Here is a 14,868-nt window from a genome sequence, read left to right on the forward strand (position 1 = left end):
AACAAAAGATTGTAAATTTACGGTTTTCAGCCCAGGAAAGTCGTTGCACGTGGAAATCGCAACTAATCTCGTCCTTCAAATAGCGATTTACGAGTTCTAGCCACTAATGATCTCGTAAGAGGAAACTAAGACACATACTTCTTCGCCAGCTCTGTGGTAACGTACTGACCGGTGAAACAGCGTCTGTTATGGTTCGCAGTTCTAGTCTCGCTGAGTGTAGCTTCTTTATCCCGTCTATGAAAGAGCTACAAACAGTCAGATCGAACATACACTCCTGGAAATGGAAAAAAGAACGCATTGACACCGGTGTGTCAGACCCATCATGCTTGCTCCGGACACTGCGAGAGGGCTGTACAAGCAATGATCACACGCACGGCACAGCGGACACACCAGGAACCGCGGTGTTGGCCGTCGAATGGCGCTAGCTGCGCAGCATTTGTGCACCGCCGCCGTCAGTGTCAGCCAGTTTGCCGTGGCATACGGAGCTCCATCGCAGTTTTTTACACTGGTAGCATGCCGCGACAGCGTGGACGTGAACCGTATGTGCAGTTGACGGACTTTGTGCGAGGGCGTATAGTGGGCATGCGGAAGGCCGGGTGGACGTACCACCGAATTGCTCAACACGTGGGGCGTGAGGTCTCCACAGTACATCGATGTTGTCGCCAGTGGTCGGCGGAAGGTGCACGTGCCCGTCGACCTGGGACCGGACCGCAGCGACGCACGGATGCACGCCAAGACCGTAGGATCCTACGCAGTGCCGTAGGGGACCGCACCGCCACTTCCCAGCAAATTAGGGACACTGTTACTCCTGGGGTATCGGCGAGGACCATTCGCAACCGTCTCCATGAAGCTGGGCTACGGTCCCGCACACCGTTAGGCCGTCTTCCGCTCACGCCCCAACATCGTGCAGCCCGCCTCCAGTGGTGTCGCGACAGGCGTGCATGGAGGGACGAATGGAGACGTGTCGTCTTCAGCGATGAGAGTCGCTTCTGCCTTGGTGCCAATGATGGTCGTATGCGTGTTTGGCGCCGTGCAGGTGAGCGCCACAATCAGGACTGCATACGACCGAGGCACACAGGGCCAACACCCGGCATCATGGTGTGGGGAGCGATCTCCTACACTGGCCGTACACCACTGGTGATCGTCGAGGGGACACTGAATAGTGCACGGTACATCCAAACCGTCATCGAACCCATCGTTCTACCATTCCTAGACCGGAAAAAGAACTTGCTGTTCCAACAGGACAATGGACGTCAGCATGTATCCCGTGCCACCCAACGTGCTCTAGAAGGTGTAAGTCAACTACCCTGGCCAGCAAGATCTCCGGATCTGTCCCCCATTGAGCATGTTTGGGACTGGATGAAGCGTCGTCTCACGCGGTCTGCACGTCCAGCACGAACGCTGGTCCAACTGAGGCGCCAGGTGGAAATGGCATGGCAAGCCGTTCCACAGGACTACATCCAGCATCTCTACGATCGTCTCCATGGGAGAATAGCAGCCTGCATTGCTGCGAAAGGTGGATATACACTGTACTAGTGCCGACATTGTGCATGCTCTGTTGCCTGTATCTATGTGCCTGTGGTTCTGTCAGTGTGATCATGTGATGTATCTGACCCCAGGAATGTGTCAATAAAGTTTCCCCTTCCTGGGACAATGAATTCACGGTGTTCTTATTTCAATTTCCAGGAGTGTAGATAAGGAAATCGCAAGAAAATACTTTCGGCTCATAGTGCAATGGTGAAAAACTTACAATGCTGCACAACAGGTAACGCCTCTTTCCGCTGCTGACAAACAAACTTTGGGTTTCTGGGAATACATAACTTTATTTCTGAAATGCCACATTTGCATACATCTTGAGTATGACACAGCATACCAGTTAAACACAAACACAATCAAAATCTAAGTGAGTAGAACTTTACCAATTCGTGTCGATAGAGGCACTCTTGTCTACAGATACTCAGTTTTATTAAAACAGACTTTCGTCGTAAGGTTATCGTGGGTAGTTTTATTTCATTTTTTATAATGCAGTTCACAATTTTCGTAAGGTTTCCTTTAATGTTGTTAAAACAATAGTAAACATGAGAGAGAACTTAATCATCAACGATATATGCGAATTCTCTGATGTTATCTATAACAGTCTGAAAATGCACATGCAGTTTATTGATTACATGCATGTAGAAAACTTGTTCTGAGTTAAAGCTCTCAAACAAGGTTTGAAGAAGAATAAAATGCCACTACCAGACGACAGCTAATATAGAAAATACGTTTCCGACGTATTTTGGCACGGTGCGCTCTACACATACATAATACAAAAGTTTCGAGATGCATCTACTGTCTGGCTGTCTGTTAAACCTGAAATGAACAAAATGTCGCAGAAGTTAGCCCTTTTTTCACATACGACTATTTTGGGTTGAGAAGTGAAGGGAATTATGTTACAAGTTCCATTAGATTGATAACTTTAGCAGACAGCAGAATTGCGTTTTAAAAAATATAGCAGTTAATGTACTCGAACTAGCGACATCTTATCTACCGTGCGCGATACTTATCATTACGCTACTAGCCGACACATAGCTATAAGAGCTCCAGAAGTCAAAAACAATTCTTCCAGAACTTCTGCAGTCAACAGCGCTGTGGGATAATGCATATGGCCAGGTCAATACTTATGAGAGACAAACAGTTATACCTTTTCTTTTGCACGGCACGACGTTTTCAACAAACAGATAGCGCAATAGAGTAGCTCAAGTGGAAAGGAACACTTCCTATTTAAATTTCTGCATCCTACACTGTTGGCAGTTCTGTGTTGGTGGCAGTTACGTGATTTTATTTTGGTGATGACAAAATAATGTTGAATGTATGAAATGGGTAGCCGAGGCAGCTAGTTCATGGTGCCTCGGTCAACCAAGTAAATAAATTTACTGAACATGCTGCAAATTGATACAGGGAGTTTGTGTGTCAGAATTCAAAGCCAGTCTGGCACAACGGCGTTATGATAGAAAAATGAGCCACTCAGAAGAGGGATTGGTGGTCTGTTGGGCTGATGACAGGTTCGTATATCTATGGTCTGGGTTCGATTCCAACTTCGGTCAGTGATTTTAAATAGGGAGAGACAGATTCCATTCTCTTCTGGCTACACCAAGTGAAGAAGATATAATGGCATTGTGGTCTGAAATTCACATTAAAAATAATATTCCTTCTCTACCTAGTAGACGTTAGGTTGAGCCACAATAAAGTCTGAAGTGGCGACATGTAGAAACTCGTATCACCAATAACCTTTCTTACACTAGTTATTTATTTCTAGTGACGAAACAAACGCTATGTAGGCTCACAGGACACTTATTCCATCTTTTAGCTGAGCTTTATATGTCGATAAAATTGGTTCGGAACTGAGAATGCAACTCAGACCGCCCTTAACGCGGAATTTGTTCCCTTCGTGACAATACAGCTCGGCTACAATTTGTTGTTTGTTCAAAACTGCAGATTGCTCAACGTCTCCACATATTGCGCGTGAATGGGTTCGAATCCTGGCCCGGCACAAAAGATTTCATTATGTATTGTCAGGCTCTAGCATGAGAACACCTATCTGCTGGTGGATAATAATTTCGATTTTTAATGTGTCTTCATTCGTTGTCAACACTTACGATATTTGAAGTTTTTGACTCCCAGTGAGACGCAGAACTATTTGCGAGATCACTGTAACATCAACAAGATGTTATTCCGAGCTGCTGGTGGAGAAAAATTCGGTAGCTGACGTCTCTTTGCGTGTAGTCAACAACAACATGTGTGGGGCTCTATTCCCAGTCAGCACTGAACTCTTCGTCATATTATTTCTAGTTCAAACATGCTCACATGTCGCTGCTGGTGTAACAAACCTATATTTAACGTTTGTTTTCTCTAGAATATAACAGCAATAGGTGCCGGGTTGGAGTCCTGAGAAGGAAAAAATTAATGTTTCGCCTCGTCATTACAGTTAAAACATCTAGCTACTGCCGAGAAAATCCGTTATGTCACAGTTGATTGTCCTTCGATAACAATCCGATTAGCTTCTCGGTTCGAATCCCTGTCCAACACAAAGATTTACCTCACGGCATTTCAAGTAAGTTACTTGTGAAGAAGCAATATTTAACATCTCTCGTAGTTCGTTAACAGGGAGAATAGATGCTGGGTAGGAATTCGCGTCCGTTAAAAATGTTTGCATTATATATTTTAAAGTTGACATTAGCTAACTGATACTGCATAAAATCGAAGTATATCACTCTTTGTATGCCTAGTCAGGAATGACTGTTAGTTTCCGTCAGTCGCGAAATCTTAGTCTGGAAGACCTGGGTTTGAATCCATATGCAGAACGATACGGTTCGTCGTGACATTTGAAGTTCATAGATATTCTCAACTAGCTGCTCGTGAATAACTTAAATTTTTAATGTCATTTTGTGTTAAATAATAAGTACGGTATGTTACTTTGAAGAGGAAATCATGAATACGATGAACTTACTACGTGCATTACCCATCTGACGTAATAATGAGAGTGGTAACAGTTCAGGTATGTCATTTATTGCAATAAATGTGAGCTTACAAGCCTTAAGGGCAGTCTTGTCTGTGATAAGGTGTTTCCTGATATTTGTAGTATCGTGGTATTACTTTACATCTTGAGTTCTTGCGATTCAGAGCTGAGTTTTCTAGAGGTGACTTGTTGGAACCATTTTCAATAGTCAAACGACTGTACCAAGGAGCGATTAGAGGACCTGCTAGACAGCTGCGTTATGCGGGTTGCATGCGAATCAGGCGAAATGCAATTCAGGTCGTTCGGATACATTTGTGCACGACTGTACCAAGGTGGATCCTTTCCCTCCCCTATATGTTTGCTAGGCACTTACGTCTCTAGCACATGGTGCACAATACTTTTAAATTCCGACCAAATATGCTCAATATCTTTGTGTCCCACGGTGAATGCTTGGAGCTATGAAGTTACTCATTAATGGTACTTTTATTTGCTTTCCCAAAGAAGAAAACTCTACGCTGTTTCGTTGGTTTTTTTGCAACTTACCCTGACATAGAAGCCACATTATGGTCGCTAATACTTTCTTCTAGATTAACTTCCTCAAAGAGATCAGGTCTGTTTGTCGCCAAGATATCTAACATATTCCCATCTCGAGTTGGTTTTCTAACCAATTGCTCAAGGTTGTACGGAGTACGCTCCTAGAATAACTTCACACGAATCTTTGCTTCTGCCCCCTGTAATAAACGTGGAATTTTCCCAGTCAATGGATGCCAGATTAAAGTCTCCACCAACAACTAATGGATTATTTGGATATTTATTTCGTATGTACTCAAGACTTTACCTGAAACGTTCTGCGGTGTTTGTTGCGGATGCTGGTGGCCTATAAAAACATCCTAATACGATGGTCAGTCCTTGTCTGATTGACAGCTTTATCCAGACTATTTCACATTTCGACCCAGTATCGATCTCAACAGCGTTTAAAAAGCTTTTAACTGCAAGGAACACACTTCCCATAGTATCAGTCCTATCCTTCCTGACCATTGTCCAATCGGGTTTCAAGATTTCTCTGCTATTTATGTCTGTTTGCAACCAGCATTCGGTACCTAATACAGTATTGGCATTACCAGTGTTATATTTCGGAGAGTAACTCGGGGATCTTGCTACAGACACTTCGGCAATTCATTAACATGAGATTTAACATTTTTAAATACTTTGGAGTGACCTGATTAGCGAAGTAATAATTTTTACAGTTGGCATACCCACATCAGTGTCATGAACCGATAATTTTTCAGGTCAACGGTTTGTTTCCCGTGAGGAGGAAAATGGTTCAAATGGCTCTGAGCACAATGGGACTTAACGTCTGAGGTCATCAGTCCCCTAGAACTTAGAACTACTTAAACCTAACTAACCTAAGGACATCACACACATCCATGCCCGAGGCAGGCTTCGAACCTGCGACCGTAGCGGTCACGCGGTTCCAGACTATAGCGCGTAGAACCGCTCGGCCACCCTGGCCGGCGGTGGGGAGGAAATTGGAAATTTGTGGTAATGTCTTATGGGACCAAACTGCTGAGGTCATCGGTCCCTAAGCTTACACATTACTTAATCTAACTTAAACTTACGCTAAGGACAACACACACACCCATGCCCGAGGGAGGACTCAGACCTCCGGCGGGGGGAGCCCCACGGACCGTGACAAGTCGCCCTAGACTGCATGGCTACCCCGCGCGGCCCAGTGGGGAGGAACCTAATCTAAAACAGTCACATGTGCACGCCTCAAGTACTGTGCTACCCATGTGGCTGCTTCATGTGTGTAGTGCACCCCTGATCTATCGAGGGACGTCCTACAACCTCCCACCCAATAGCGTAGGGTGAGGAATCTACAACCATTTTCGTCAAAGAGTCAACGTAGCCTCTGGTTTAGATTCTCCACTCGACTCCAAACCAAAGGACCCCGGTCCACCCTGGTTACGATGCTGCACATCCATCTCTCCTCGAGAGATGGAGGCCGCCTTCGCCAATTTAGCCAGCCATCGAAAGGACCCAAGGATTTCCTCGGAACCCCGACGACAGGCATCGTTGGTGCCTACATGTGCAACAATCTGCAGCTGGCTGCACCCCGCACGCTCGATAGCCACTGGAAGAACATCTTCCACATCCCGGACAAGGCCCCCCGGCAAGCACACCGAGTGTACGTTGAACTTCTTCCCCGCCCTAGGGGCTCCATGATCACCTAACATTGGAGCTCCCAATAACTAACGAGCCCCTATCCCTACGTTCCTGTCCGGACTTTGCTGAAGGAGCGGCCACTATCCTGGCAGAAAGTGCATTCTGATCCGGCTCAGCCTCCCCCCCCCCCCCCTCCCTCAGCATCAGATAGCACACTGACCCTATTAGCAAAGTGCATGGGATTTGGCAGGAGTCTGAATCCCCATGTAGCCTTTGCCTTGAGGTCTTTGCCTACACAGTCCGCCACCCACACTGATGTGACAGTGGGCCGGCCGGCTCAGTCGCACCTGAGGTCGGCTCAGTGACAGAGAGCTGTGACATCCCCTCCTGTACATCTAGTACAGCAGAGGCTGTCCCAGGCACCCCATACCCACCGAACATCAAGGCGGCACTCTGGAACTTGTTCACTGTGACCAACAAAGCTTCCAGCTGCGTTTGGACTGTGGCCAACTCCTGCATCTGCACACAACAGACACAGTCCCAATCCATCTAGCTAATAACTGATTAACTACACAAAACTTAAGGAAACCTACTGCCTCACAAGGTTAACAGCTACACTCTAGTTGGCAGAAAGGATACTCAATAATGAAAATAAAAATTTATGGCAGGAGCTAGATCTGGTGCTTATTTCCTGCTAGGGGCTATTTAGTGAATACTAAAGAATAAGAAAGTGACCTACAGTAAACTACTAGGGGCTATCTAGTGAATATTACTAACGAATTAAACAGTGACCTACGGTAAGCTGCACGTACTGATTATCCCTCCTATTTGTAATTTAAACAAGCATTTACGTACACGCGAAAGCGACCTAATAAAACTATAAAAACTGCTACCTTAAATGTACCGAGTTTAAATGTCAGGCAGGCCGTGGTGGCCGAGCGGTTCTAGGCGCTACAGTCTGGAACCGCGTGACCGCTTCCGTAGCAGGTTCGAATCCTGCCTCGGGCATGGATGTGTGTGATGTCCTTAGGTTAGTTAGGTTTAAGTAGTTTTAAGTTCTAGGTGACTGATGACCTCATATATTAAGTCCCATAGTGCTCAGAGCCATTTGAACGAGTTTTGAAACGTTGCGCTCACACTGCGATCTTATGCGGCAAGATACGAGTGAAGATTTAATTGCATTTACGTGACACGGGAATTTTCATACACTCTTCGTGGTTTATGTTCACTGTGAATGAATAGACATAAGTCATGATACGAAAAACTCCTTCAACATTTCACATAACCATACCCACCTGCTCCACAAAGTTCTCACTAAACGCCTAATTGGACCGTCAATCTATATGTTACCTTGCGTCATATGAGAAGACGCCAAATTGTGATTTGTAGTCGCACACTACACGCCTTCAGTCAGATACTGCCCAGTTTATGTGTCGTTTGACCCACTTAAGACGTTTAGCTTCCTGTGCGTCTGCGACAAACGGCCTTTTGCGAGGTACCCATCCCCAAACGTCAACCGTATGTGTTTCCCTTCGAGGTATCCGCTATGAAACTGGTTAAGAAGGATCTGTATTTACCGACAGCAGAAATTTCTGTCGAGTGTAAAACTGATTACCACTGATAAGGCATGACACTCGACTCTGGTCCCTGTCAATATTTTCTTACGAACACTGTTCTTTTGGCGTGTTACATGGCTGGAAGAGGCTCAAAAATGGTTCAAACGGCTGTGAGCACTATGGGACTTAACATCTGAGGTCATCAGTCCCCTAGAGTTTAGAACTACTGAAACCTAACTAATCTAAGGAGATCCACACATCCATGCCCGATGCAGGATTCGAACCTCCGACCGTAGCGGTCGCGCGGTTCCAGACTGAAGCGCCTAGAACCGCTTGGCCACACCGGCCGGCCTGGAAGAGGTTCAAAATGGCTCTGCGCACTCTGAGGCTTAACTTATGAGGTCATCAGTCCCCTAGAACTTAGAACTACGTAAACCTAACTAACCTAAGGACATCACACACAACCATGCCCGAGACAGGAGTCGAACCTGCGACCGTAACGGTCGCGAGGTTCCAGACTGTAGCGCCTAGAACCGCTCCGCCACTCCGGCCGGCCTGGAAGAGGTACACCATTCCTTATAGACACGCTGGAAAGTCCGTGTTTATATATCTCAAATCGGGCAACTTCAATCATGGTGCAATGATGGACGTAACTAAACAGGATAGTTCCTTTCCACCAATCTGTCACGTATCCCCGTCGATACATCTTACTACGCCGATCCTCTACAGCTGACTGATATTACACACAACTTCATTGCCACGAATAACGTCACTGCTGCAGGAGCACAATGTCGCCCCGTACTGGTTCAACAGTATCTACAAATCTCCAAAGCAATCAGTGCACTCTGTTAAGACAGTGACTAACATTTTTCGCAGTGAGACATATTCATGCAAATAAATAACACAGGCATTTTCTTAAGGGGACCGAACATTCCTTACGAAACCTCTGCAGAGGCTGGACAAAAATATGGAACCACTGCGCAGACGCAGATGCTACCTATCCTGCAGGTTGCGCTGTTGTATTTGACCATAATGGCACCTGTGCTCTGTCCTCAGTACGTTGCAAGTGTCAGTCGTCGTCAGAATAGTGTTCTATTTAGCTGTAAGTTCATTACATCGGAGCTAAGTAAATGGACAATTTGTTGGTGCTAGTATGGTGGGTGCTTCAGTAACCAAGATAGGCGAAGTGTTTGGTGTAAAACAGCACCGTATCGAAGACTTCTAAGATTTATACGGCTTACAGAGAAAACCGAAAAACATCATCCGCTAAGACCCAACGCATACGACAGTCTTTATTGAGTGATCGTGACGGACGGTCATTGAAGAGGATGGTGACGAAAAGTAAGACGACGACAGCCTCAACAGTCATTGCAAACTGAACGTAGCACTCGCGAACCCTGTCAGTATCCAAACATCAGGGACGGACCTCGATCAGCTGGGAACTGCAGGGCGAGCTGGAATTTCAAAGCCACTCATCAGTGATTCAAGTACCCACAACAGGAAAGCATGCAACAGAAGCCATAAAACTTGGACTATGAAGCAACAGAAAAACGTTGTTTGGTCAAATGTGTCTTGTTTCACATTGTTTCCAACTTCTAGCCGAGTTTACGTCACAAGATTGAAACTTGCGGGCGTTCGGTAATGATTTGCGCAGCCACATCGTGGTATTATAGACCCCATGGTTACTCTTCAAGGTCGCAATACTTCCGAGGACCATTTCGCCAGTGTGACCATTTCGGGCGATCAGGTCCATCCCACTGTACAGTGTTTGTCCCCAGTGATGATGTGTTCTAAGACGACAGGGCCCTCACAGCTCGCTTCGCCCATCACTAGTTTTGTGGGCACAAGAATGAATTGTCGCATCTCCCCTGGCCAACAGCTCTCAATATTATTGCGCCTTTGCTGTCTACTTTTGAGACCAGGGTGTGTGATCACTGTTCACCTCCATCATGGGTACCTAAACTTGCAACTAATTTCCAGGAAGAATGGTGTAACATTCCCTGGAAATACAAGCAGGAATTGTATTTATCCATTCCGAGAGGAATGGAAGCTGTTGTGTATGCTGACGGGTTTCCTACACCGTTTTAGGCAGGGGAATGTGTTTTGTTTTTAGTGCTTCCATATTTATGTACACCCACCGTATATCAGTATTAGATTGAATATAGCGCATTCTTGGCTTCTTGGCACATAATTAGCCACAGCAGGAAATACCACTTTGGTAAGATATTCTTTATAAACGCGACTCATTTACGAGGACGGTAGCCAGTAGAAGGTCAAAATCTCAAAAAAACATTTGGGTTGTCAAAGCATTTATTACGAGATGAAAAATTCTCTAACTCACATGGGTACATTCTGACACGATGCTTCTATTTATCAAAGAAATTTAATACAAACAGAATTGATTTTTAAGATAGTTTATCTTGTAGTTGCAAAACCGTAGTTGTTCTTTACTTTAAGAGCGAATGTTGGTCAGTTTTAAGACCTTCTTTAATAACCAGAACATGGTATCAAAACTGACCGAAATCTGTTGTCAAATTAAGGAATAAGTACAAATATGTAATGAAGTTTCTTAAATATGTAATACTTCTAATCTACAAACGCCAACACAAATAAGTGATTTTTGTCGTATCAGTTGAGTGGCAGCGAGGCCGGCTACGGCCTACCAGGCAGTGGGGATTGTGATCGCTGCAGTTAAATACAACCACGAACACGCAATCATTTTCAGTTGATGAAAAATGTTACTCATCTGAACGAACAGAAGATAAATTAATTTGGAAAAGTGAATCGCGTAACAGGGGATACATGTCATACAGAGCAGCAAAGCGAACTGCCAATTGCATTTTCCAAAGCACCACCCCGGTAGCTTCTTGCCATCGCATAGAGGCTGCTCCATCTTTTGCTCGTTCATCACTGTTGATGCTGTCTCCACTATTTCAGTAGAACGCGAGGTACCTTTATTTGCCAGCTGTGTAGATGTGGTATTTTTATTTTGTGCGATTCCAGTGGCACACTTACTTTTTATGAAGGTGTAGGCAACGTGATTCTCCGGGAATGCACCAAAAACCAATGATTTGTCATTTTCAAGTTCATGGGATTTGTTAGTATCTGGTTTCCATATCTAGTTTCCACGTTACACGCAGTTAAACCACCAAGTAGCTTCTGAACACAATAAGTATTATTAAGACTTGCGTGTATCAAAAGTTAGGTACTGCCGCTTGCCAAAACATTCCGAAAGCTCAGAACAGGAAACTAACAAATACAGTTGAACTAATGGGCTGAAAAGGCACAAAACCAATCTTTTCTCGCTAACATTACGTTGCGATTGAAGCAAAATATTGACAAAGTGCGACAAAATGCTTGGTGGGATGGAAAACTGATAATACGTTCAGGAAGTAAGTTCCGAATTAGAAGTGATTTGTTTACATTCACGTACAAAAAAAAGACCAAAGTGCAAATATTTAAATAGGTAACAATTTTATTAATGTGACTTCAGTAATTACAAAACGATCAGTTGAACAGTATAGCGCACATTGTACGCTGAGTGCCGTAAGACTGATGTTACCTGAACACTCAACACGTTCGCAAAAAACACGAAATCAGACGATATCGCGACACCGGATCTTGTTGGGCAAGTAGCCACGAACCAGGTACTCGCGCGACAGGCCTGCTACTGCCTCGATTTCCGCTTTGTGGTCGTCAGTCAGCAACGTCTGCACCTAGAACATTCACGCAGTGACAGTTGCCATGTGATCTTGCTACCAAGAGATACACAGTTAAAACAGTAAAGTCATTCATAAGTACAGCCAACATTATTACAAACTCGCTTAAGTGACAAAGGATTTGTATGTCATGTAATTTTTACTTTTTTAGTATTAAATTTTTTTGCACAAACATGTTCATAACCAAGTTATTCAGTAATCTCAAAAACTGCAGGTACACTATTTATTTGACATTGTTTCACCGGTCACGGCGCGTGCGAATACGTACACACATACACACGCACGCACGCGCACACACACACACACACACACACACACACACACACACACACACACACACTGATTCACTGAGTCAACATCCTTCTTTAGGTAAACGAGATACTGAGCTGAAGAAAATGGTAAGACGTTACTACATTATCCATCACAGCTCTTGGGCATATGAGTTTACAGTAACATGTACTGAATTTTGACTAGCTACTGAAAAATTACGAAGGAGTTTATTATTAATTTATACAATTTTTACACATCTTTATTCTATGTTCTGTAAATAATCTTGGAATGTGCACAGTTACAAGATTCACAAACATGTACAAAACGTTCGCAGACTGTCACATGGGATACCACTACAAGCACACAATTGGGTACACCAACTCCGTCCGCGAGTTCGGAAGGTCGGGAGGGGGAGTGAGAGGAAAGGAACGGGTGGCGACAGGAAGAGCATCCGGCTACCCTCTATCACTAACTTTGCTAAATTCATAAATTAACATGCCAACTCCGTGAAGATACGGAATACGGGGTCGCAAAAATTCGAGGTTCTGAGTACGGCATCCCCAAAAAATGATTCCATAGCTAATAAAAAGTACTTATAGAAATAGTACATAGTTACAAGGTATTGTTGGTAACAAACTGATGACAAGACATGGCATGATGATGACACTTACTTTCCTGATATCTTTGTTTGTTCATTCTACTTCAGGTATCATCAAATATTCACCTCTAAAAACTTTTGTCTTTCTTGCACATTCTACGGAATTATCACTTAGATTTAATATACACAAATATTTTCTCTCTCTAAAAATAATTTAGTGCTGTTTGTTGTTTCTATCGTCAAATTTAGTATACTGCATGCTGAACAGCTGCAGACATCACAGAAAATTTCATTATTTTTTTCTACCTGGAATTCTGGTACTTCATCTGTGATTATCACCATCAAATATCACCATCAAACAGAAAATTTTCTCTTGTCTAGAAAGTCACTGAGGTAACAAAAACAATATTGGTCCTACCATGCTACCCATATGAAAGCTCAAGTAACAATAAAAATAAATGCGCGCTATACAGAGTGTACTGACAATACTTGGCAACACTTACGAGTCCTCGCGTAAAAATAAAAATAAAATTTTATTTCGAAATGGGTCCAGAGATGCTTGGTTACGTCGCGGGTAAGAAGTCACTTGAAGCAACTACTGACAGCTCTTCACGTCCTGTATTTTATGAGTGTGCGGCAACATTTCATACACTACTGGCCATTAAAATTGCTACACCACGAAGATGACGTGCTACAGACGCGAAATTTAACCTACAGGAAGAAGATGCTGTTATATGCAATTGATTAGCTTTTCAGATCATTCACACAAGGTTGGCGCCGGTGGCGACACCTACAACGTGCTGACATGAGGAAAGTTTCCAACCGATTTCTCATACACAAACAGCAGTTGACCGGCGTTGCCTGGTGAAACGTTGTTGTGATGCCTCGTGTAAGGAGGAGAAATGCGTACCATCACGTTTCAGACTTTGATAAATTTCGAATTGTAGCCTATCGCGATTGCGGTTTATCGTATCGCGACACTGCTGCTCGCGTTGGTCGAGATCCATTGACTGTTAGCAGAATATGGAATTGGTTGGTTCAGGAGGGTAATACGGAACCCCGTGCTGGATCCCAACGGCCTCGTATCACTAGCAGTCGAGATGACAGGCATTTTTTCCGCATGGCTGCAACGGATTGTGCACCCACGTCTCGATACCTGAGTCAACAGATGAGGACGTTTGCAAGACAACAACCATCTGCACGAACAGTTCGATGACGTTTGCAGCAGCATGGACTATCAGCTCGGAGACCATGGCTGCGGTTACCCTTGACGCTGCTTCACAGACAGGAGCAACTACGATGGTGTACTCAACGACGAGCCTGGGTGCACGAATGGCAAAACGTCATTTTTTCGGATGAATCCAGGTTCTGTTTACAGCATCACGATGGTCACATCCGTGTTTGGCGCCGGCCAGAGTGGCCGGGCGGTTCTAGGCGCTACAGTCTGGAACCGCGCGACCGCTACGGTCGCAGGTTCGAATCCTGCCTCGGGCATAGATGTGTGTGATGTCCTTAGGTTAGTTAGGTTTGAGTAGTTCTAAGTTCTAGGGGACTGATGACCTCAGACGTTAAGTTCCATAGTGCTCAGAGCCATTTGAACCATTCAAAACCGTGTTTGGCGACATCGCGGTGAACGCACATTGGAAGCGTGTATTCGTCATCGCCATACTGGCGTATCACTCGGCGTGATGGTATGGGGTGCCATTGGTTACACGTCTCGAGCACCTCTTGTTAGCATTGATGGCACTTTGAACAGTGGACATTACATTTCAGATGTGTTACGACCCGTGGCTCTACCCTTCATTCGATCCCTGCAAAACCCTACATTTCAGCAGGATGATGCACGACCGCCTGTTGCAGGTCCTGTACGGGCCGTTCTTGATACAGATAATGTTCGACTGCTGCCCTGGCCAGCACATTCTCCAGATCTCTCACCAATTGAAAACATCTGGTCAATGGTGGCCGAGCAACTGGCTCGTCACAATACGCCAGTCACTACTCTTGATGAACTGTGGTATCGAGTTGAAGCTGCATGGGGAGCTGTACCTGTACACGCCATCC

The 14,868-nt window shown here is 44.8% G+C and overlaps 1 protein-coding gene across 1 annotated transcript in view; it reads right to left on the reverse strand.

Annotated features, from left to right (window-relative positions):
• Positions 1–11,816: 11,816 nt before the first annotated feature.
• Positions 11,817–14,868, reverse strand: part of LOC124798135 (meiotic recombination protein SPO11) — a 175,395-nt gene continuing 172,343 nt past the window's right edge. The window contains exon 6 of the mRNA XM_047261404.1: positions 11,817–11,936. Within this exon, the coding sequence (XP_047117360.1) occupies positions 11,817–11,936 (120 nt within the window). The remainder of the gene's footprint in view (positions 11,937–14,868) is intronic.

This window comes from Schistocerca piceifrons, chromosome 5 (genome assembly GCF_021461385.2).
Source record: "Schistocerca piceifrons isolate TAMUIC-IGC-003096 chromosome 5, iqSchPice1.1, whole genome shotgun sequence".
In the NCBI taxonomy this organism is placed as follows: domain Eukaryota; kingdom Metazoa; phylum Arthropoda; class Insecta; order Orthoptera; family Acrididae; genus Schistocerca; species Schistocerca piceifrons.